This window comes from Maniola jurtina, chromosome 13 (genome assembly GCF_905333055.1).
Source record: "Maniola jurtina chromosome 13, ilManJurt1.1, whole genome shotgun sequence".
Classification (NCBI taxonomy): Eukaryota; Metazoa; Arthropoda; class Insecta; order Lepidoptera; family Nymphalidae; genus Maniola; species Maniola jurtina.
The window spans coordinates 13236606-13262899 of record NC_060041.1 but is presented as its reverse complement, the minus strand read 5'-3'; the positions used below and the strand labels follow the sequence as shown (position 1 = coordinate 13262899).

The 26294-nt window shown below is 36.5% G+C and overlaps 3 protein-coding genes across 4 annotated transcripts in view; 1 reads left to right on the top strand and 2 right to left on the bottom strand.

The window, feature by feature from the left end:
• Positions 1 to 18: 18 nt before the first annotated feature.
• Positions 19 to 3035, bottom strand: LOC123871478 (glucose-1-phosphatase-like). The gene is made up of 2 exons (XM_045915325.1): positions 2218 to 3035; positions 19 to 681 (listed from the first exon to the last, which is right to left on the bottom strand). Exons 1-2 carry the CDS (start codon positions 2883 to 2885, stop codon positions 159 to 161), a joined length of 1191 nt encoding a protein of 396 aa, XP_045771281.1. The 5' UTR covers positions 2886 to 3035; the 3' UTR covers positions 19 to 158.
• A 3343-nt stretch (positions 3036 to 6378) lies between these two features.
• Positions 6379 to 9393, bottom strand: LOC123871480 (vacuolar protein sorting-associated protein 37A-like). The gene is made up of 4 exons (XM_045915327.1): positions 8650 to 9393; positions 8350 to 8481; positions 7375 to 7549; positions 6379 to 6524 (listed from the first exon to the last, which is right to left on the bottom strand). The coding sequence occupies exons 1-4, from the start codon at positions 9124 to 9126 to the stop codon at positions 6400 to 6402; spliced, it is 909 nt and encodes a 302-aa protein (XP_045771283.1). The 5' UTR covers positions 9127 to 9393; the 3' UTR covers positions 6379 to 6399.
• An 11391-nt stretch (positions 9394 to 20784) lies between these two features.
• Positions 20785 to 26294, top strand: part of LOC123871031 (fatty acyl-CoA reductase wat-like) — a 33442-nt gene continuing 27932 nt past the window's right edge. Inside the window, exon 1 of one of the 2 annotated variants that reach the window (XM_045914575.1) lies at positions 20785 to 21135. The gene's annotated coding sequence lies outside the window, so the exon portion shown is untranslated. The remainder of the gene's footprint in view (positions 21136 to 26294) is intronic. The other variant, XM_045914573.1, reaches the window with a different exon arrangement.

Genomic DNA, 26294 nt, shown 5'->3' with positions numbered 1-26294 from the left:
TAAATAAAAAATGCATTCTTCTGTGAATTATTAACAATTTATTAAATCCTCATTTAATACAATTTGAGTTAAAACCTTAGGTAGATACCTATATATTTTCTTCAGTTGTATTTTTATAATTATAAATTGTAATAACTTTATTCAATTTTGAAATAACATCATCTAATATGGCTCAATAATTTTACAAAATTTTTCCAAGGGCAAAAACCGTTTTTATCAATGGGACACTCTTTGATTTCCAGTTGCACCCATTGGGGAGGATTTTCTTCAGTCAATTTTGTGCCCTCTCTTAACTGATTAATACTTTGATAAACATAATCTACTTTTAATAAGTCACGGTTATTATCATCGTCGTGCCATTTCTGAAAGACTAATTTTCCCCCTAAAGGAGTAATTTCGTATTGCTCTGGCAACACAAAACCCTTGAATCCAATTGCCGCCATTACTGAATTCATATTTGAATCATGGCCGTGCAGTAAACTGAATTTTGGCGCGTTTTCTTTTAAAATTAATGAAGCTATGTATTCGATTAATGGTCTGGCGACTTCTCTGGCCAATACTGTGCTATTAAAGCGTACATTTTGATTTCCTTTGGTTATTTTCGCAAGGGATTTCCACTGGTCAGGGGTTTTGATCTTTCCCCAAGCAACTTCATTTAAAGACATTCCTTCATAGTAGCTCCTTGGATGAATAAATACTCAGGATGGTATGCTCCGAAAAGTCAAATGAAGCAGGGGAACTGTCAGTTGATGAGTATGTGTGCGTTATGGAATGATACCATTCACATATGAAAATTTGCCTATTTTCCTATTTTTCCCTATTTTTCCCTTTCACGATGATTATTAAAAAATGAGATCTCATTAGATTAGTCTTTATTATGATAGTTACAAATCGATGGATGTTCGATGCTAGAAAATAATAATTTATCGATTGCAACGTATTAAAATTTACCTACTCTGTTTTTACATAATTTTGATTAATTACAGTATAGGGCCTCTGGCCTTATTGAAAATCTCTGCTTAACAGGGTGCCCATCACCATGTTTACTATATAATCGTATCCTGACAGTTAAAAATAAAAAAGTTAAAAAGTCAAATATAAAAACGCAATATATTCACTAAAAATATTTAATAATAATCCAAGTATGTACCAGTTAGCGATTTTATTTAGCGTATCTCGCAGGGTTAGTAGACTATTCACTACTTTTGGTGTTATACACCGGGCAAGTTTACATCCCTATATCGTAGATCTCTTACCAAATTACACAAAGCGACTCTTGGGTAGCGGTTTTTTTTTTTCTCTAAGCCAAATTCAAAGTTATTTATTCAAAATGGGTTCATATTTTATTTGTCTTGTGTTTTCTGACATTTATGACCTTAAAAAATACCTAAATAAAGATAAATATTCTAGCTATCCGTATAGCGTCCCATCTTTGACCACATCACGCGTGACGAGTCCTCCGTTCGTCGCTAAGGTTGTTTTGGTGGGTGCCTACCAAAACAACCTATCATGGACTAACTATAACTAAATAATATTATTAATGTAGTAAGATTTTGATTACCTATTTATTTATTTCTTTATTGCACACACAAACATATACATTTACAAAAAACATAGAAGACAACATGGTAAGTACGTTGGACAGATAAAAACGTATGTTTTTATCTGTCCAACGTACGTACACCAATTACGTAGGTACCTAGGTACTTCATGATAAATTTGGCATGCAGCTATTATGACGGAGACTGGTATATTAAATGTACTACAATTTAGTAATAAGTTTTGTTTTAGTTAAATTTCAATATCAATTTAAAATCTTTTAATTAACAAAACAGCCTTTTTCGCTTAGTTATATTATGATTGTCATCAAAAATAAAATATAAATTTGTCTAAATATAATGAAAAAAAAATTGCTCATTTTTAGGCAAAATTACCCCATTTATTTTCTGACAACCCTAGACTTCAATTTGAAGTTGTGTAATTTGCACAGCACGATTACGATACGATTTAAAATTAAATTATTTCATTGAAGTGTCAAACAAAAAAATATAATCACTACGTTGTGTCAAATGCGTATCGGAAGGTGTTAAGTGACCAGTTTCGTAGAATTTATGTTGAGTTTGTGTGCGTGACGTGTAATTACACAGATTTGGTCGATAGTGGGTCGATAGTTGTGCTTCCTTCGTTTGTACGGCGGGGTCACCGGTTGAGTAGCTCATAATAAACGAATCAACAATACTGTTGCCATGATCCAAAGGTCCTATAACGTTTGGTTCCTGTCCAATTTCATAAAATATATTATCCTTAGCATTTGAAAAACTACACACATTTTCGTGATTGCAAGTATGCGATGTTTTTAAATTCAGGATGTTTTCTAGTTCTAAATAAGCATCACGTAGTTGAAGATCGTCTAATTTGTGCTGCATTTCTTTAATTATTTCATTTTTTAACTCCGTGGAAGCGTTATGGATAATTGGATTGAAAACTGGATCCATATCATCTGAATTGATTACATGAACTGTAATATTGCAATTCCTGAACGCACCTCTAGCAAAGGCTTTCGCGGATTCTTTTGTTCTTTGTCTAGTATTTGCGTAAATGTGTATTTCATTCTCAGCTGGACAGCTTTCATCTAACAACTTTTCCCTTTTTAACCAATCATTTAGGTATTCTCCCATATATTCTTCTAGTAAAGCACCTTTTGCGGTTAAGTATCCGGGTTTATAACTCCAAACAGGCCAAGAGTTTGGCGAATAATGTTCCAATTTACCTGTCAAAGGTGCTCGAATGTTATGCCTGCTTAACATCATCACTTGCACTAAACTTTTAGTTAATACAATCACAAATAAGTTTATGAAAACAAAAAAGACTATTTTTCCCTCCATCACGAGTTGATTAAGTTTTAAGAAATTCTTGCCTCCTTTCACTAAATTACACAATTAACTATAGGCTCACGATTGCCTTTCAAAGTCTCACTGGTGATATTGAGCAATACCTACCTACTGATAAGATTCAACTTAGTTATAATATCGTATGTTGTCATCACTCATCACGTTATGATTATAATTTTAATAAATGACGTCTGTGGTGTAGTCTGAAGTGGCGTCTGTACATTCTACTATTATTATTATAAATGTAAAAGTTTGTCTGTTGATTGGTTATTCAATTATACTTCAACGGAACAAAGGGGGTTCGACGTGATTTTTTGCGTCTTCATTTTCATCTGATTCTATTAAACCCATTACAAACAAATATGGATTTTCTCTCAGAATGAGAAGTTTAGGCCGTAGTCTACCACGTGCGAATTGGCAGACTTCCCACCCCTTTGAGAAATTATGCAGAACACTCAGGCATGTAGGTTTCCTCAGAATGTTTTCCTTCACCATTGAAGTAATCCGGAAAGTTAGAGGTATTTGTCCAGGATCGATTCTCGGACCATAAATAGAAGGAGATCCGGGGTTCAATTATTTGTATACACACAGGTAACTGGCTTATGCACGCGACTTCGTCCGTGTGGACTACACGAATTTCAAACCCCTATTTTACACTCTTAGGGGTTGAGTCTTTAAAATTCCTTTCTTAGCCGATCTCTATTTTTTTTATATTAGCCATGTTAAATGACTAATATTCCCCTTTCCTCTCCAACTAAGCATTAGGCTTGTGCTAGGAGTAGGTACGACAATAGTGCAACGGGCGGGGTTTGAACCGTCGACCTTTCGGTTTTTCAGTCCACTCCTTTACCGGTTGAGCTATTGAGGCTCAATGACATAAAAGTAGCTATCTACATCCCAAACAACCCGATTCGTAGTTCGTACAGTAACTTAAGCTGTGCATTGATAGATCAATCAGACAGTCTCCATTTACTTTTAAATATATTTAGAAAAACCTGGATCGTGACATACTAATGTTTGCCCCAGAAAAATAGAGTTCCCACGAGATTTTTAAAAACCTTGATCCACGCGGACGAAGTCGCGGGCATCATTTAGTTAGTGATTAATACCTATTGTTCCGCTTCGTGTAAAATGTAAATCGTTTCTACTTCAAGCGCATTATAAATTCCAACTGGTTTGAGAATCAAGGCCTTTGCTCCTCTGTCGAATAATATAGACCCGCCTTTGTAACTTTGTACTAACGTTCTTTTAAGTCGCCGGATCTTGTCTGCAGTCTTTTTTTTAATGTGTTCCTTCCTTTTTTCCTCCAACATGGCGGTTGGAGACTGATGAAGGTCGGTACTATAAATGGCGTTTTTTTTTTGCCATTTTTGTTGTGCTGTTATTTATTTTTACGACCCCCTTAGGGTTGAATTTCCAAAAATCCTTTGTTAGCGGATGTCTACGTCATAATATGTAGTTAAACAGCCCGATCCGTCCAGTAAGAGCTGTGCGTTGATAGACCAGTCAGTTAGTGAGTCAGCAGCTTTCCCTTTTATATGTACATTTGGATTTGAATTTTGAGGGAATAAAATAAAAAAATCAACCGTTCTAATTTAAATTGTATTCAAATCTATTATTTTTTTCGAACACCAGGATCCATTACACAGTATACATAGGTACTCAATTACTCATACATAGTTACACATACACGTACTAATATTATAAATATAAATGCGAAAGTGTGTCTGTCTGTCTGCTAGATTTTCACAGCCCATCCGTTTAACCGATTTTGACAGGTAGAGTGACCAGACAAATTGATGACCGGCACCCAATTGATGAACAAATGTCCAATTTGAGGGATCTGTACTTTCAAAGGAAAAACCCTTATAGGTTCACTTTATTGTCTGCCTGGCTATCGTATCTATCATGACAAAGGAATCAAAACCTATACGGTACTTCCCGTTAACCTAGAATCATTTGGCAGACAGGTAGGTCTTATAGCACAAGTAAATGGAAAAATCCGAAAGCCATGACAAATTCACGTGTTACATAACCAAAAAAAAAATTAAAATATTTTCACGAAGAAATAATAACTAGTTTATTAAATCACATAGGTATAGATGGCGCTGTCCGTCATTAAATTGTAGTGTTGCGCATAAAACTGTAAAATCTTATCGGATGGTAAGAAACTCTTTGTGTGCGCGTCCAACTCGCATGCCAAATCTCAATCTAGTGTAGTTAAAATTTGCAAGTTAGTGACGTACAGCGCCATCTTGATGTGATTTAGTGAACTAATTATATTTCAGAAACACAACCCCTTATTTTTTTTGTAATGGAAGTTGGAACCACGAAACGGTTTTCGGATTTTTCTCTTTAGTTGTGCTATAATACGATATTGCCAGCTGCCATGATTCAACGGAAAGTACCCAAACTCCCCGAATCGACAGACGGGACATACAGACAGACAATGAAGTGATCCTATCAGGGTTCCTTTTTTCCATTTGAGTTTCGGAACCTTAAAAACTCACGTTTATGAAATCCATACTAATATTATAAATGCGAAAGTGTGTCTGTCTGTCTGTCTGCTACGTTTTTATTGAATTTTAATGAAATTTGGCACAGACTTGTGATACATCCCGGGGAAGGACAGGCTACTTTTTATCCTGGAAAATCAAAGATATCAAAGAATCAAACCACGGGATTTAAAAAAATCGAAACCCACGCGGGCGTAGCCGCGGGCATCCCCTAGTAATAAATAATCGTCAAAGTTTCTAGCAATTAGCATGACAACAGTTTCCTACGCTATGTATAATCTGACTTCTGTTTTACAAGTTTTTTGAAACATCTCCTTTCCATTATAAATAGTATAAACCACGGATATGGATTAGGAAATAATTGTAACATTTACCTAAGTATAAATAGTACAAGTACCGTCAAGTAAAAAGACCTTTGAGAGTGGAGGAATGTGTACATAGGTACTTTGCTACAGCGTGATTGACGAACCAAAAGTGCGGCGTAATAGACATCCTCCGCGTCCAGTCAGGGCAGATAAGTTAGTAGGTAAAAAACTCAATATGCTTAGGTCAGAGGTCTTTTTACCCGGCGCCATGTATAACAACAAATATATTATTAACTTAATTTCAGCGAATTATAAAACATAGAAGCATCTTTATGTTCCAATTATGGCGTAACGAAAACTCTACCGTGGTTGGTGATCCATACGCCTGTTTATAGCCTCAATTTTAGAATGTAAATTATAATAAGCGCGTCTTCTATGTTTCATCATTCGCTGCTCAATTTAATATTAACTGCCCCTTAACGCATACCTGGTATGCGTTGCAATGCGACTCGTCCGCAACCTATTGTACATTAAAGGTACTGTCAGAACTCATAAAACTTCACACAAGTGCCCACAACAACTGTACAAAGTTTGAACTCAGTTGGATGAACAATGCGCGAACGCATTGTTGATGAGTGGACAAACACACAAACAAAAGGTTTTATAATATGTTGGAAGACAATAATTCTATGTGGTAGCCTTGTCCAGCTGCGTTAGCTGATGAGCTAGTCTCTCTTCCCTGGCGCGCCTTGCCTGCCCTAGGGCACGTTTTTCAGCGAATTTCGCTATAAAGGTCTCCACTGGAATGTTACCTGCCAAAAAAAATTTTTTTTTCATTAATACAGAATCCAAAAAAAAACCTACTGAATGGTAGTTTATATGAAAATCCAGAACAGTAAAATGATAATTTGAGTTTCTCCTGGCAATAAAAATTATAAAAATCAGAATCAATTTCAAATTCTATTTCATCACAATTTTTTGTGTCATATGTTTGTTTTGTTTGTCGCAATCCCCATATTGGATTTTTTATGATGTTATATCGCCAAAAATCTCGTTAAATCAACCTGTCATGTATCAAAATTTTTAAAAGATTATAATATTAGTCAACAAATCTGCAAAAAGCTACAGACAAACGGAATAAAATTTTACAGACAGAGCAAAAACTAGATGAAAGCTGTTAATTGTATGATTTTGATCAAAACCACAAAGTTTAGACTCAAGTTTAGTATAGTTTTAGGCCATTTTGCTTGGAATTGAGTTCAGATATTTTGTATTCACAGTCCAAAAACGTCCACATTAAAAAAAGCATATTTTGTCAATACAGCTGTCCTGCTAAGGGATTTCAAAATCTGTAAACTAACCCCAACTCGTAATAAAGAGAATTGAATTTATATATGATATTTTATATATTTCATGATATTTTACATATGAAAATTTATATATGACGACCCGCCCCGGCTTTGCACGGGTGGACATTTATTTTTTCTATTTTCCGGGATAAAATATAGCCTATACGGATTCGGAAGAATCCCTCTAAGTAATGGTAAAAGAAATTTTGAAATCGGTCCAGTAGTTTTTGAGCCTATTCAATACAAACATACAAAAATACAAAGGTTTCCTCTTTATAATATTAGTATAGATGAAAATATATAAGATACTAACCCAATAAAAACTGTTCCGCTATAACCTCTGCATCTTCATCAGCTTTCAGCGCAGCCTCCCGCAGACAATCTCTGATCCGATGAGGGTCATACATCTCTGACAGCTTCTGATGTTTCCTATTCAGTTCCTCATAGTTCATCTTCATTTGGACTATTGTTGAGATTCTGTCTAACACCTGTAATAGAATATTTTTTTTTTGTTGTTTTTTTTTTTTGAAGAATATTAGCTGTGCTAAAATCATGACTAACACTCCTCTTTCCCCTCCAATTAAGCGTAAAGCTTGTGCCAAGACTGGGTACAACAATAGTGCAACGGGTGGGGTTTGAACCGCTGACCTTTCGGAATTCAGTCCGCTCCTCAACCATTGAGCTATCGAGGCTCTAAAATTGACTTTGTATGGATATTAGTACAAAAGTCAGTGATTACTTCAGCAACTGTACAAAGTTTGACCTCAGTTGGATGAACGATGCGCAAACACATTGTTGATGAAGGGACAAACACACAAACAAAAGTTTTCATATTTGAAAGGATAATGATTTCTGATACAAATACAGTATTGCTATTTTTTTCATAATGCTACTTGCAGAAAGGGATGGCACTAGATTAATTATTAGACCTGTAAATTTAGTTTAGTTTAGATATTGTGTACACATTTTATTTCTTAAAACATAATTCAACTGCCAATAACTGTGTTAATGCCACCACTAGATGAACAATTATTTATTACTAAGTATTTTACTATTTTTTTCTGAATATATCTGATACATTTATCTCAATTTTGTTTTTTCTTGACTTTATTTTGTTATAGGTAGGTATGTACATGATTTAGTTTGATTGACCATTCAATACTTGTGGTAGCTCAAAAATGAGCTGGGAGAGTGGAACTTCCATTGCATGGAAAAGTATCCCACAATCTGTCATTGTAACATGACTTGAGCCTAACTCATCAGCTTTGAAATTTGAATCTTTCTATACCTCAGATTTGAGAGTGTCAAGCATTTGCTGTTTTATGAGATTGTCCTGGGCTATTTCTTCTATGCTTGTCATTAGTTCTTCTGTTTCTAGGTCTAATTCTACCAGCTGTGGATTGGTTTCTAACAGTTTGTCCTGAAATAAGAAAAAAACAATTAAGAAACTCGCCAATTTCCCAATTTCAGCCAAATCAATTCAGTAGTTTTTGCGTGAAAAATGACAAACATCCATCCATACATACAAAATTTCGCATTTATAATATACTACGATTACTTAGTGGAAATAAAATGTTCTATCTTTTACCTGCAAGTCTGGATTCTCAATAATTTCCTGCAACTCTTCTACTGTCAATTCACTTAACTCGGGAAACATTAATGACTGTCCACTAAAATGTGACTGAGGACTTGTATCCGTAGACTTATCTTCATGGGTCAGATTTGGTACACATCTCTGAAACTCGCGTATTATAGCTTGAACTACACGCCCCAGATCCGAATGCGGAGTGTAATTCACCAACCCTGGAGCACCAACCACTTGGTTTGAGTTTTCTGCCAACCAGGGATGAGGGAAAACCGGGTTGACAAATATACTCGGTTTCTCATTTGGAAAATCCGGGTTTAAAACTACGTTTAAGCTTAAATTCCGGCCGTCAGCACTAAATTCCACTCTATATTCCGTATTTTCACTCAGTTCTGTTACATTATCGTTGAAGATTTTTAATGTATCAATTTGACGCTTCCGTTGAATATCTTGATCGGTATAATAAGAACGGGGGAGCATATTTATTATTTACTTGCTGCAAACTAGTAATTTTTAGTCTAAACTTTTGATTTCCTTGTTAAACTTGTTGAGGAGAAAAATCAATACCCCGTTGGAAACTTTCAGTGAAAAGAGCACTTTTTAGTGAGTTAGAGAGTAATTACTTTTTATGGTCGTAGTATTTATAGGTTATACACAAGTAAAAAGCATTAACTTTGAAAAACTTGAGGTAAAAAACACTAAAAACACGAAAAATTGATTTTGAATTATTGAAAATGAAATTTTTGTTATATCTGTCAATGTCAAAACTCTATGGCTATTTGACGTCAATGTCAAAAATCAAAATGATAATTTTCAGTTTAGAAATCAATAAAATGTTTTTCTATGGTTTGACTAGTTTTTACTCGAATCTTAAATAGATTAATAGATTTTCAAGTGTATCTGGGTTCTCGCAGCTGGATTTTTCTTAGTGAAAATGAAATTGATTTGCATTAAGAATCTAAATTTATTTATTTATTTATTAGGACACCAGAAAATTATAATATTAATACATTCTTAAATCTATATACACACACACACATTATTAAATATATAACTTATTAATTAGGTGTCACAACTTGTGCCAAAAGAAATAAAAAATAATTATTATTAAACAATAAAAAAGTTTACAATGTATAAAATTTATGCCTTAAAATAAAGTAAAATAAAAATACTAACTAGTTATTAATGAACAAATGGTGAAAATTGACTACAAGTAATGTGTAATAGTATGTAATATGAACCGATTTATGTCCTTAACAATTCTATTATTTGTTTCTTGAATTTTGGTAGTGTATTGTGGAAGATGTCAACCCCTTTACTGACTGTGTTGTAGGTTTTAGCTAATCTGGATATGGTGGAAAATTGTTTGAGGTTAGTTCTGGCTATGGGTTGGTGTAAAAGACCGGTAGCGTGGCGGGGAATTCTGCGTGGGACTTTTAACTGGAAGGCTTGTAAAAGTGGTGGGCAATCAATTATACTTCTTAGAGTCTTATAAAGAAATGTCATGTCGAGGAGTTTTCTGCGAGTCACTAGGCTAGTCATTTTAAAATATTTCAGTTTGTCATTATAGTTAGGAAGTCGTTTGTGTAGTTTGCACGAATATGCTAGGTGTCTCAGAAGTCTTTTTTGAACGCGTTCCATCCTCAACTGGTGAGTATTATAGTTAGGTGACCAAACCACACTACAATATTCCAGAATGCTTCGGATATAAGTATTGTAAATTTTTATCTTTGTGCTTGGCTTGAATATCTTACTATTCCGAATTAAAAACCCCAACATTTTTGACGCTTTGGTGACAACATTCTCAATTTGCGGAATAAATGTTAGTTTGCTATCAAATATTATACCAAGATCTCTTAATTCTGATAATTCATTAAGGACTGTGCCGTTAATTTGATATTGAGATTGAATAATGTTTCGGTTTCGTGTAAATATTATAGAATTACATTTTTTAGCGTTTAAGGTCATGTTATTAATACTGCACCAATTTGTAACAGCATTTAAATCATCTTGGAGTAAAGTGCTATCTGTTAAGCTTCTAACAGTTTTAGCCAATTTAAGATCGTCTGCAAAAAGATAGGCACTACTATGGTTAATACAAGCTATGATGTCATTAATAAATAAATTAAATAACCAGGGCCCAAGATGTGATCCTTGGGGAACTCCAGAAGTTGCTGTGTAACTGTCAGAATTAAATCCTTTTACTACTACATATTGAGTTCTGTTTTGTAAATATGACCTAAACCAATCTAAGATGGAGCCGCTTATCCCATAGACAGCTAATTTCTTAAGAAGTACCGTGTGACATACTTTGTCAAATGCTTTTGCAAAATCCATGTAAACAGCATCAACTTGGTTACCAGCGTCTACAGCATTGACTAGTTCGTTATGGTAAGTGACTAAGTTTGTACTTGTGGATCTTGAGGTAATGAAGCCGTGTTGTTGATTGATGAAGATATGTTTTGTATGATATTTTAAAACAGGGTAAATCATAGCCTCAAATATTTTAGCAAAAACCGACAAAATAGAAATTGGTCTGTAATTACTTACATCTTCAATGTTGCCACTTTTATATATAGGTATTACTTTAGCGGTCTTCCAAGCTGTGGGAAATATTCCACTAGATAACGATTTGTTAATTATAAGGAATAACGGTAAACTCAAGGATGATGAGCACTTTGAAACGAAATATGGTGGAATTCCATCTGGCCCCGGACCTTTACTAATATCAAGCTTTTTCAAATGCTTAAGAACAGTATTCTGTGAGATGTGAATATCAGATAAGATGTTTGTGTAATCAATGTCAGATGTATGGTAGTCGTTAGATGTGGAATAAGAGAAGGTCGAAGAGAAAAATGACGCGAATAAATTACATATATCTGATCCATCAGATGCGTTTGTGCCATTTAAGGACATTATTTGAGGAAACTGAACAGTTTTTGAACGTTTGTTTTTCAGATAAGCCCAGAAATATTTTGGATTGTTGCTGATATTTATTTCAATTTTTTTTATATAGTTATGGTAGCAATTTGAAGTTAATGTTTTGCATCTTTTATTTAGTATTCGTAAGGATATTTCGTCTAATGGATTTTTATAAATTCTATATCTGTGAAGGGTTTTATTTTTCTCTTTTATCATTTTAATTAAAGATCTGTTAAACCATGGAGGATATTTTCCTTTATTCACTTTAGTTTTGGGTACATGTGTGCTAATAACATTATTTAATATGTCATGGAAAACCGTAACTGAGTCATTTACAGTATCGCATTTATTTAGTTTACTAAACCAATTTATACTATCTAACTCCGCAGTGATAACATTATAATCTGCTTTGTAAAAGTTATGCCTTATAGCTTCATTATTAATTTTAAGGGATTTTTTTCCAGTGAAAGTTAATGATATATCTATAGGTATATGTAAGGGATCGGCACTGACGAATTCATTTGTGGCTGCTGTTACACTAGTATTTGTTATATTAGTTAAAACCAAGTCTAAAACTTTGTTTTTGTTATTAGATACATTATTATACTGATTGAGATTGTTAAGGGCAATAAAATCAATAAGTGTTTGACCAAAAGGAGAATTATTGTGAAGTGTAGGTGAGTAATAATCTGCGTTGCTATTTGACCATCCAATGCTACTCATATTGAAATCACCTACTAGGCATATATTTTCCATACTATCGGAAACCCTGTTAAAGTTATCTAGAAAGTGCTCCAGGATATCGCGTTTATGAGGAGGGGGAAGATAAACAGCACAAAAAGTTACAGAGATTTTGTTAGAAATTTTAACTTTGATATAAAGATCTTCACATAGACTTTCAGTGGCAGTCAGTCGAGATGAGTTTAATTTATTTGAAACTGCAATAAGTACTCCTCCTCCTTCTTTATTTGGATGAAAACCTGTACTTTCACGATCCCTTCTGTAAACAGTAAATCGCTTATCAAAAAGTTCACTGTCGTTTATGTTATTATTTAACCAGGTTTCCGTTAGTATGACAATGTCATAATCAGAACTTGTTACACTACACAAAAAGTCGTGAGTTTTGGTCCTGAGACCTCTTACATTTTGATAATATATGTTTAAGCTGTTGAATTTTAAAACAGTAATCGCAAATTAATGGCATTATAATATAAAAGGAAAAATAATAGAATAAATGGCAAGTTACATAACTTAACTATTGAAGTTTGTTAAGAATGTCTAAATTTTTAACATAAACATAATCAGTGTTTTCAGCCTTGCGCATAAATACTCGTCCCTGTTTAACCCACACGAACTTATAACCTTTTTCTTTGGAAACTAGTCGAGCAGCCGCATGCAGTTTTTTATTGGTAGGGGACAGATGTTCTGCGACATAGATTGGTGCTTTGTTACCTCCCATTCCTATATGGCTAGTGTTGATCTTGTCATTCGGGTTAGCTTTATTAAATTTGATAGTGTTGGCCAGAAATGTATCTCGAAGTCTAGGTGACGCCAGTTTTACCACTATGGAACGTGGTCTATTATCATCTTTGTTTGTTTTCGCGACTCGTGTGCAATGGTGAATGTCGTTCTGTTTTAAGTCGCACGATATAACTTTTGATATCTGAGTTATTATCGAGATCAAATTCTCGTTTTTGTGTTCTGGTACACATTGAAATTCTAGGTTGCTGGACCTGTTATGTTGTTCCATGACATTTAGCCTCGTAGTTAAATCCTGAACGGTGTTAATCAAATTAATATTCTCTTTTTGAAGATCTTTTAGTGAATCTCGGTACGTGGTAATTTCAGTTTTGGTAGTTTCGTAATTGTTATTCAAAAAGATGACGCTACTTTCTAAGGAAGTTATCTCATTCTTCATTGATTGTAGTTCAGCTCTAACCATTTGTTTCAGAGTTTGTTGAAGCTCTTCAACTAATGCGGACCTCATAAAATTAAATTCCTCTCTAAATATTGCTCTAACGTCGTCCTTAGTAAGCGAGGTAGAGTTGCTTAGCTTACTCGTAGTTAGCTGTTCATCCGAGTTAGAAATCATTGTTTTCTTACGGTGGGTTATGTTGTCGATTTGAGAGGGTGTAAATGATTTTAATTCAAGATTTCAGGTACAAGGCAGTTCCAGTTTCGTATAAAAATGCCGCAAATGTGAATCTATGTGATACAGCTTTTAATTAAAAATAGGCGCACAAATTATTGCGCATTTCTTATTTATTCTTTGTGGCACGGAACCGGGGCTCAAGGCTCGCACATTCAAAAGTTTAGTTGATTTCAAATCTGCTTCGCTTTGGATTACTTTAGCCACAATCATATTTTATTCAAAGTAGGTAGGTACTTATTGTATTCCTTTTGATAGTCAGAATTGTTATATTATTATGTACGATATAGTGGTTATAATTATTTACGTAAACTTAAAACTAAAGCTACGAGGGTTCCAAACGCACCCAAATCTGAGAAGAGCCCACAACAAACTCAGCCTGGTATTCTTTGTTTTATTAGGTATCACCACTTTACAAACTTACACACTTAGGTATGACCTCTCAGGCCTAGTGGTGAGCGTTGTGGTCTTTTAAGCGGGAGATCCCGGGTTCGATTCCCGGTAGGGCCAATTTGGAAATGTAGGCATTAGAGACTATGGCCGTGGCTAGTTACCAGCCTACCAGCAAAGATGTGTCGCGAAGTGATAGCGTTCCGGTACGATGCTCTGTACGAACTAATAAGGGGTATGGGTTTTAATAAAAACGCACGTGACGCATATTTTTTGACGTGACAACGTCTTATAATTCGATAGAGCCGGCTGCACGCACGAAAAAACATGACTCATGCGGCGTTACCTCGCTCTGAGGCGTTCCATGTAAGGCTTGAAGTGCAAGCGAGAGCGCGGAACGAGCGACAAAGAAGCACAATCGGCCTTTGTTGTCACGTTCAACTATCGTCAGTAAACCGACTTTACAGACAACCAATTTTTTTTTTGGCATGCTCATGTAACCACAAATTCACGGTTTTCGGATTTTTGCCTTTACCTACTTGTGCTATGATACCTATCTATAGTTTGCGACAGGTTGAGATGGCAATTTGGGTATGAGGCCGGGGGGCTCCCCGCACACCCGCGCTCGCCCGTATCGGATTCCCACCCCGATTGCCACTTCAACCTGTCGCGTACTATATGTACCTGCTGAATTTCATGATTATTATATGTGAATAGGAAGTATACCCTATAGGTTTACTAGGACAGACACGACAGACAGACGGACAGACAGGCAACAAAGTGATCCTATAAGAGTTCCTTTTTGTTTTAAGGTACGGAATCCTAAAAAGCAGTAAGTAAGTACTTACATGATTCCGGATTTTCGGAAATTCCATTTATCAACGGTTTTCAAAAATTCTACTCGACCGATGCCAAGACGGACCCGCGTCAGTAAAAACATAATAATGCATAATAACATAATTATTATAACCAAAACTACAGCTGGTATCACACTAATATTATAAAGGAGAAAGTTTGTATGTGTGTGTGTGTGTGTATGTTACTCCTTCACGCAAAAACTACTGGACGGATTGGGCTGTTTAGAATGGAGATAGATTATACCCTGGATTAGCACATAGGCTACTTTTTATCCCGGAAAATCACCCACGATATTTTAAAAGCCTACATCCACGCGAACGAAGTCGCGGGTATCAGCTAGTTATAATATAATCTTCCCGTAGTCGGGTACATAGTTAAATACGTTTTCAAGGTTGACTGGGTACTAACTATTAAAATAATATGATGTTAATTTTTCGGATACTTAGGTACTTACTTATTTTTCTCGTAATAATATAATTATAAGGTAAAACAGGAAGCTTTACTTGAAAGCGCATCCCAATTTCATGTTAAACATTAAGCTAATAAATTTTTATTAAGGTTACAGAACTTACAGAGTTGAATTATTTTCTCAGTTAATTTTATAACTGATGAATTTACGATCTGTTTTTAAAAAGCTACCTTATAAAGCTAGGTCATCTGATGGTGTTTTAACCGATTCAAAAAAGGAGACCCATCATTTAATCCATATTATTTATCATGCAGGTAATTACAATGTTTGAGTATGTACATCGTATTTTTTTTTATTGCTTTTATGAGTTTAACCCTCAAATTATTGGCATATACCAATAATATTTTATACCATAATCAACGACCTAAAAGCCTCGGCTTCGCATTGGTAGATAGATTATTTCAATTTTCGTACAAATCTCTAATTTTTTGAAAATATAATAAGTAAATAGGCTGTCAATTAGGAATAATGTAGCTTTCTACTGGGGAAAGAATTTTCATAATCTTTTCAGCAGTTCCAGAGATTACTTCCTACGAACAAAGTTATAATCTTTACCTCTTTATAATATCAGTAAAGAAGAAAGCAATATGGTTATCTATAACAGCAGCTGGTACACTTAAAAGATTTTCTTTTTAGGGTTGCGTACCTCAAAAGGAAAAAACGGGAACCCTCATAGGATCACTTTTTTGTTTGTGTGTCTGTCTGAACGTGTGGTAGATATACTAACTTGCATCATGGGGACGGACTTACGATAATTTTTGTCCCAGAAAGAGTGCCCACGGGGCTTGCAGAAACAAAATCCACGCGAATGAAGTATGGGCATCATCTAATGATAAATAAAAAAAAATACGAATATGCATGTAAAAAAAACTTATTTTTATCAAAATTACTAGCTGACCCGACAGACTTCGTCCTGTCAAAAAGATTTGTAATGTGGCAGTTTTTGTGCCTACGTATTTTAAAAAATTCTCCTGAACAGAACCGTCACCCTTTTTTTTTTTTTTTTTTTGACGCTGGGGAATGCATTTACGCATCCCCCCCGGAAGCTAGCCAGCCAGCCGTGAGGCAGCCAGCCAGCTAAGGGAGGGTATGTGGGACTCGCCGGCCGAGAGGCGGCCGGAATACCCACTAAACCCCAGCGGCGCTACTGCGCGTCGCCTGGCGACTGGGTCACGGGAACGGCCGAAGCAAACAACCGCGACCCAGCCAGCGACGTCTGCCGAGGCAGACCCTCCACCGGAGACCTGCTCGGTCCCCAACACCGCACCTCCGTGACGCACCAACGAAGTGCGTCCCCCGACCTTGGGACGCGCACGTCACCCGCGTCCCATCCGCCGCTTCGTCCACTGTGCCCTCTGCTAGTCAGAGGGACACGCGGAGAAACCTCCCCCCCTGCCAGGTCATTAGCCATAGCCAACAATATCTTCGAAGAGAAATTATTAGCCATGTTACCGGGGCGCACCGGCCCGAACACTGCTCTTCCCCTCGGACGCATCCAAAAGGGACCAGCAGCATCCAGGCACACTGGGAGGTTACCTGGCTGGTGCCCCAGAACCGTCACCCTGGTGATAGGGCGTTGTGAATAAAAAATAATTAAATAAAACATATATAAGGATTTAAAAGTAAGTAATCGCTTTATTGTTAATCATGTGAATCATAATGATTATTATTATCATTGTAGTGCTTTGTGGTATACGATGTTTTTTGTTTGATTACCTGGCGCATAGATAAACAAATCTGATGGTTTTCCAACACGGGAACAGGCAACATACAATTGACCATGTGAGAAACATGGGTTTTCTAGATTAATACCACAAACACTTTATGATTGCCCCTGGGACTTGTTTATAGTCATAGCAAAAGCAAGCCGCACTGGAAACTGTAGTCGTTTAAACTCAAATGGCACATCAGTCGGAATCATTGGGATGCGCGGTATGAGAACATCTTCTCCTTTATACTTTCCTTTGAGTATAGTTGCTTCTATCACATTGTTTAGTAATTTTTTTATCGCTAACCGTGTACCGTTGCAAAGACGCGGTTGGTTGATATTTCGCAACATTATAACCACCGATCCAACCTTTAATTGAAGATTGTGAGGTGGCAATCCTGGTAAATCCAGCGAGTTTAAAAATTCCGGTGGATAGTTGACTACATCATCTTGATTAGTAGCCGAATCAACTGATTTATATATCCTCAATTCGCCTGTAATTTGTTCTTGAATTTTGAAATTTAATTCATTTACATCTATGTTTTTTGCAGCCAGTATAGCTCGTTCGCTCAACCAATCATGGTTTCTGTAATTTTGAGAAACATCTGGAAACACCTTCTGAATAAGTTCATCTTTTGATCGAGTTAACTGACAAAAACTTTGAGGAAAGTTAATGCAGCCAGTCAACATGTCTATAGGAAATTTGCCATTACCAATGTCAATGAGTTGTTTAGAGAATATGTTTCCAGATTGGTCATTTTGCAACTCGACACGCATATTCTTGCTTAAATGAAGTACTTTGACATGTTTCCACAAATTGGAGGACTTTAGACATGCATTGAGTTCATCAGCTGGCGTTGATCGTGGAATCACTGGCAATGTTTGACGAAAATCTCCTGCTAATAAAATCATTGCACCACCAAATCGGTTATTATTGCTCCGTAGATCTTTTAAGGTTCTGTCTAAAGCCTCCAAAGATTTTTTATGTGCCATCGTGCATTCATCCCAAACAATCAATTTACATTGCTGCAAAACCTTTGCCATTGCAGAGTTCTTCGAAACGTTGCAGGTTGGAGTTTCATTGCTTTGCATATTTAATGGCAATTTTAGTGCTGAATGGGCTGTTCGACCACCTTCAAGCAAAGTTGCTGCGATTCCCGACGAAGCGAGTGCAAGTGCAATTTTATTTTGTGAGCGAATTGTTGCTAATATTAATGAAATCAAAAAAGTTTTTCCTGTACCACCAGGTGCATCTAAGAAGTAAATCCCTCCAGTTTCATCATTTGTTACTTTCATAAGAGTTTCAAATACATACTTCTGTTGTTCATTTAACAGTGGAAGATTTGTTTGAATTAATTCTTTCAAAGTTGCCGAAACTAATACAAAAGAAACGCGAGTTTCGGAACGCGACATTAAACTCCTCCAACTATGTATTCTGTGCTCCAACGCACACACGCACATTGTTTTGATAGATATGATCTTTGACGTTAGGAACACACCTACATTGCTTAGACAACAGTGAGTGCTTGTAATTTAATATGAACTTTATACCATAGCAATAAAGCTCAAATTGACTACGTTTTAGTTAGAAATCATTTGTATGGGAAAAAGAAAAGGGCTATTTTTAGGGTTTTTCCAGCAATAATTCTAATTTTTCTCGCCGTAAAAACCATCCTTGAACTTCAACGAACATTTTAAAAAAAGATTTGGCCAAATTGGTCCAGGCGTTGTTGAGTTATGCGCTTACTAACACATTTTGCGATTCATTTTTATATTATAGATAATAAAAACAGCTCAACGCGCGTTGAAGTCTTTTACCTGTAGGAAAATTTTGCGGTCCGCGTACACTCTAACGCTTATATTTTGGTGACCTAAAATTATAGAACAAAAAATTTCAAAAATTTAAATATAAACCGACTTCATTAACCACATACAAAAGTAAGAGTAGTAGTAAGATCAACAGAAAGAGTAATTGTAGTTACCTTGTAGTGCTAAAATTGGTATCAATTACTAATTATTTATAGCTTGTTTGTTTCCAATCAAAAGCTGATATCTAGGTAGATACTGGAAACATTTTCATGCATAAAATATGTTCCTACCTACTTAATTTTTATTGAACATTCCTGGAATTCCTATGCAACCTACACGACGCGGACGGATGTTAGAGTTAAGCTGCAGAATTAAGTAGGTATAAGTATGGAAGGGTCCGGGGTTTCATCCCGGGCACGCACCTCTAACTTTTAGTTTTTTTTTCAGTTTCAGTTATGTGCGCTTTAAACAATTAAAGGACTTCGTCTGTGGTGGCGTTTGCTGGCGCGCGTGTTGTGACTTTTTGGAGTGTTTTTTTTTTGTTAAAACTGACTGGAAAGCGCTCTATAAGGGGGTGCCGGGCGTATGTCGGCGAGCGCCGGTACAGACGGGGTCCATACTTGTATAGTTTAGCTAACTTGTTACAAATAACTACAAACTTGACATTGGCTAATCATTGTAAAAGCCAGACGAGAGAGGATAAACAATCAAATATAACTTTGCTGTTTGTTTGCTGAAGCTGTTATAGTCTAGTGGTTAGAATAATCGGAAGTCGGGAGTTCGATCCCGGGCACGCACCACTAACTTTCCAGTTATGTGCGTTTATAAGCAATTAAATATCACTTGCTTTAATGGTGAAGGAAAACATCGTGAGGATACCTGCAAACCTGAGGGTTCTCTATGTTTTCAAAGGTGTGAAGTCTGCCAATCCGCATTGGGTCAGCGTGGCAGACTATGGCCCAAACCCTTCTCACTCTGAGAAGAGACCCGTGCTCAGTAGTGGGCCGGCAATTGGTTGATCAAGAAATATAACTTGCTTTATCGGTGAAGGAACATCGTGAGGAAACCTGCATGCCGGAGAGTTCTCGAAAATGCTCACAACGGTGTGTGAAGTCTTGGCAGCACGTCGAACTTGGGCAGTATACCTAGTTGCTTTGGTCGAAACCCTTAATACCTTAAGAGACATGTTCTCAGCCAGCCCGAGTTTGATGAGTTTGATAAACACTTCTTATTCTTATGATGATGACGACTTCGAAAAAAGGAGGAGGTTCTCAATTCGTCGGAATCTTTTTTTTTATACTGGACCAATAAATAGTTTAATCACTCTCTTTAGAGGAAAAAGATTAGATTGAGGAAGAAAATTGCTTTATTATCAAAATCGGTGAGGGAAAGTGTACCTACCTGCTGTTAGCTTTTTTAAAAATAGAATGAAATAATAATAAAAAATAACAAGTCAACGTATTTGAATCCTGGAGCTAATAAGAACTATTCAACACTACCTATTAGTTAAAATGTACCTAGGTCCTAGGCATATAAACTTTTCAGAAATAAAGCATGACCTAAAAACATTACACGTAGATACAAAGCACACTAAAAGTGTAAACAAGTTAAAGCGACTGTGAGACTAAGCTAACTTTGCAAAAAATTTCACCTGACCTGAAGGCCACTTATAAGAAGCATTTCGTCGGATCGCCCATTCATCGGATTACAACATAGTAATGGTCAGCCACAAAACACGTCCGATCTGACCTACCTTCCACCACCGGCCAAAGAAGGGGGGAATAATACATTTTGTCATTAACGAACGCTATCCGATCATTTCTACGCAGATGCACTTCAACTTTCTATTTGATAACTCGCGGCGATCACTTCGAATTGTTCGCCATAATTCGAATTTCGAATTCCCGCCAAAAGGATTCGTCGTGTAACCTAAAAATCGTAAAGAAATTCGACCATTCTTTGCATAATATACAACTTGAGTGCCCAACGGCAATTTTTATGTAATATGCTGTAATAAACGATTATATAACTATCATTTTGGCCTCATATTTTGGTGGGTTGCAATAGTCTACAATCTGCCATGGCTCCGACCGTTTGGCTTTCAAATTAGTGGTGGTTCTTTTTTTTTAACTTGTGAGTGTTAGTGTTTTTAATCTGTGGCAGTGACTTTAAGGATTAAATTAGGTGAGTGAGCTGTGAGATTAATTAGGTATTTTTTTAATTACACTATTATATCACTCATTGTATGATAAGTATAACGCGATATGTCGAAATTTTTTTCTGGGTTTTATAAACACTACTTTCACAAGAAGTGACTTCCTTGTCGGAAATGTAGATTGTAAGTATTAATGGTCGCATGGATATATGTTCTTCACATGGATACGCTCTCTACATTTTAAACTACGTAGCATTATAACTATACATCTACTCATCTATTTATCCCAAGTTAAGAAAAAGAATACCTACCTAAATTATCCACTTATTGTATGTAATCTACCCTTAGGTATGCATGGTTTTAAAGCTGAGGAAAGCCTTCTCATTCTGAGAGGAGACCCGTACTCAGTAGTGCCCCGGCGATGGAACGATGATGACAATGATGATGATGCATGGTTTTTAATGTCAACAAACATACAGATTACCTAATTTACCGGATTTATCTAATGTTAGCCGATTGCGAAATCTTTTGGCACTAGTAACCCACTTTTTACGCATATATAATTATCAACGCATATATCAAAAAGTAAAAGTGGCATAACGGGCCGGTCAAGTGTAAGTCGGATGTGTGATGGTGAATTAACAGTTTTGCTCTATGGACGTTATGTCGGAAAACTAGTTCCTGCTCGCGACTTCGTCCGCGTGGACTACACTTTCAAACCCCTGTTTACCCTTTGGGGTGGAATTTTCAAAAATTCTTTATTAACGGATGTCTATGTCATCTTCTCCAGCCTTTTTCTTTTGTATTATAAGCTAATCGTCCATTTATTTTCTATCTCTACCTACTAATATTAGGTATAAAGAGGTAAAGTTTGTAAGTTTCTATAAACGGAGTAGTTTCTGGAACTACTGAACCGATTTTGAAAATTCTTTCACCAGTAGAAAGCTGCATTATTCCTGAGTAATGTAGGCTATATTTTATTTTCAAAGAAATTAGAAATCCCTATCCAAATTGCATAGAACCTATACGAAGCCGGGGCGGATCACTAGTAGAATATAAAGTCATGTAATATTTTCATATACACTCTCTACATAATCTGTAAATAAGCAGACAACATATAAGGTAGGTAAAGATCGCGAACTGAACGTGTTTTTTGTGAATTTACTACTGGATATTTTAATTCTTATCACACGTTGCGATAATTCACTGGTTCATCGCATTTTTCTGCGTTGTCGGTATTTTCAGTAGGTTCAATTCTGTAAATGAGTATATTGTTCAAAAACACATAATATTATATATATATTCGTACTCACTCGTACAGTTAATAAAATCAACACAATTTCAAAAAAATACAGTGATATAAAAAAGAAGTAGTTAAGTATATGAAAAGAATGATCATGTAAAAAATAAGTATGTTGCATACGTATCTAAAAATAAGACTTAAAACTAGGACACGTGGTTCACACTTGTAGAGCGCTATCTCTCTTACTCTCTTGCCTTTTTATCTTTTGTCTTTCTCATCATCGAGTACGAATTAAATACGCTATGTGTAATATAAACGTAACATGTTATGATATAAGTTATTAAAATCATTAAAAAATAAAATGAATAAACACTAATTCACCACGCTGGTTTACCAAGTTTGCAATCTGCATCAAGATAACTACTAGCTGATGCTCGCGACGTTGTCTGCGTGGATTTAGTTAGGTTTTTTAATATCTTGTGGGAACTTTTTGATTATCCGGGATAAAAGTAGCCTAGAAATCATTTTTCAGGTCTTTAACTACCAATACAAAATGAAAGACAAACCAACAAACCAATAAAAAAATGCACTTTCGTATTTATAATATAATAGGTAGTGATTAACTATTATAATACCTACCTATATTCAGTCTGATAAACAGGATAAATGTTACAAACTTTTTGTCTTTATAAAAACTTTTATTAAAGTAATAATAAGAGTATTAATGAAAATAATCATGTTCGCAAACGGTTTTTTATAATATTTGACGCAGGATGGACGCAGGTAATTTCCAGGATGTAAAAATAGTTAATTAGGTACATTATTTATCGTTGCAACTTGCAATATTGATTTCTTGGGGCTTCAGCACTACATATTAATATTAATTGCTTACCTAAGTTGGCAGGTTGTGCCACCACCGTCAAGAAAGCGACTACCTTTCGCTCATTTCGAATATATTTTAAGAATAATTATACTAAGTTTTAAGATAGATCATAAGTTAATTAGGATATTATGGATCTGGCATAGTCACATAGTGATTAAAAGATCTTAAAAAAACAGAATAAAAAAAAAAGAAAAACGTACAATCGATGTATGATTCCGTGTCAATAAAACAGACAATAGATGCTGCTAGCGCTCTCGCTCTACTAGTTTGTCGCAACGACAAGAAAAACGCTCTCTTGGCGCTCAAAACACTCGCTAATTTTGTGCACAGTGTAAATAATGAACGAATGCACTCGCACACAATATCTCATAGCCTAACCTTACAGTACAGGCACGAATAGATACTCTGAATCTATACTTAGCATATTATCTAAAACTTGCTAAAAATATTACAATAAAACTAAAATCTAGTCTTATCTAATTACTATACAAATCATGCCCGCGTGGAATACTGGCTGCATTTCTACGCTGGCCAGCCAGGCTGATCCGTTGCGCAAAAAATGAGCCAGCCCTCCTGTCACCTGATGAGGCTATTAAACGCGGTGAAATGTCTCGTAATTTTTTTTAACACTAAGACTCCATAGCCCCAGGGTCAAAACTAGGTGGAAAAAGTAACAGTAATAGCTCTTCCTAACCCCTAACTACTTTAGCGATCATCGGCTTTCCATATAATCAAAAAGGCATTGCTCTACTATCCAGTTTCAACTACAAAATGATCATACCACATAATATCTGGCCAGCTAGGCGGATTTGACATCAAGCGCAATCTTTGATGCGTTCCGGCTACGCTTGAAGGCATTCCATTAAATTACGTGTGAGTATGGACTATGAAGAGCGATGATAGCCTAGTAGTCAGGAGGTTGTTCAACCTAGCTCCACGACACGGATATGCATGCGTAAGCAATTTCCCCCTCACCACTTGGGTGCCTGGTGCACTTGGACCTCCTGTTGTGCCAGATCCTTTTTTCCACACACATGCAAACTGTGGAATCAACTCCCATCAGCGGTGTTCCCACTAGATTACAACATGGGGTTATTCAAGGGGCGGACCAACAAAAAATGTTGGGTATCACCCTCAGGGATAAAATCCGGAACGAGGAAATTCGCAGAAGAACAAAAGCGACCGACATAGCTCAAAGGATTAGCAAGCTGAAGTGGCAATGAGCAGGTCATGTCTGTCGCAGAACCGACGGCCGATGGGGCAGACGTGTTCTGGAGTGGAGACCGCGTACCGGTAAGCGCAGTGTGGGACGACCTCCTGCCCGCTGGACCGATGACCTGAAGAAGGTGGCGGGGAGCGGGTGGATGAGGAAGGCGGAGGACCGTGTTTGGTGGCGCGCTCTTGGAAAGGCCTATGTCCAGCAGTGGACGCATACAGGCTGATGGATGGATGGATGGATGGACCAACAAATTCCTGTAAGGCCGGCAAAGCATCGGCGGTTCCTCTGGTGCTGCAAATGTTAATGGGCGGCGGTAGGTAATCACTTAACATCAGGTGACCCGCCTGCTCGTTTGATCTGCTGAGAGGTTGGGGAGACGCCCTTTCACATCATTTGTTACTGCCATGAAATGAATAAACGTAGCATTTACCTAGGGAAGTATACTGCACCCGGAGGAAGTGAAAAACACCAGAGCACACAGCAGCAACAGAAGCTGCTGCTATTTCTGGTAGCAATCAGTATAGGACGGGAACTGTAGATGGGAGTGATCACAATAGTTCTACATCGGTCAACGTGACCGGTCCACAACTGGACATAAGTCTTAAGTCCTAAGTAAGTTAGGGGTTTCCACACGCCAAGGTATTGCGCCGCCTGGAACCAGTGGCTCCTTGCGATTCGTTTGATGTGTCTGGAAACCAGAAGAAGAAGTTCACTCAAACTTAACTGATAAACATCCACTACTGGGCATCTATGCCCAGTAGTGGATGTTTATTAGTTGAAATGACGACGACAACGACAAATCATGGCATATTATGGCATATTATTATGAATTGTAAATTGAACACTTGAAAAGATCAACCGCCGAGTTTCTTGCTGGTTCTTCTCGGTAGGAACGGCATCCCAAACCAGTGGTAGATTATTTTGACGGTTCAAAAGTACTTGTGAAAGTTTATTTGAATAATAATCTATTCTATTTTATTCTATAATCGAGATACTAGAATAACTAGCAGGGCGAGTTGAAAAGTCGACCCATTTCACTAACCTTGTAAGGTCTGCACGCGATTCGCATACTTGACTGTTACCGCATAAACTTAGAAGCTGCGATGCTTTTCATTACCCAATATTTACGTGTAGTATGTGAGTATATACCGTGTTTTTTTAACTTGGTCAGTATGGGGAAATCCAAAACCAATAGAAGATACAAGGATGTCTCAGGAACCTTTAGGTCTTTTTTTGTGAAAACTATTTTAGCATAGTCAATTTTTTGGTCAAGCGTGAGTTGTCCATAAAAATCAAAAAATCAATGAAATTGACAATTTTTTCTAATACCGATCGAGCAACATGAGTACCTAAATCAGATTTTTTTGACGGAAGTACTCGTATGTATCACATTCACATTTATACTTTCGTCCGTATAACTGCCGCCAAACAGAACAGCTGTTTTAAGGCCGCCAAATATAAAGTATTAGGTAGTAAGGGCACTAAAAAGCTTTATTTTTACACGACTGCCCATAAAAGGAGGGTACAGCTGATGTCTTCCGTATTCATGTACTTACCTTTGTGAACCGACTTTGACGAAAGGTAGGAGATAGCTTGCATCTTGGAGATGGACACAGCTAGGCTACTTTTTGTCCCGGAAAACATAGACGTTATTAGTCTATGCCGGAAAATCCAAGAATTCTCACGAGATTTAAAAAATTCATGCCAACGAAGTCACAGGCATCTATCTGTGAGCTTTCTTCTCCCAAGGAAAAAAGTATAACGTACTTAGATAGATAGATTGTATTAAAGATGAAAATACCTAGCATAACTACGAGTGCCATAGATACCTAATGTTTACGAT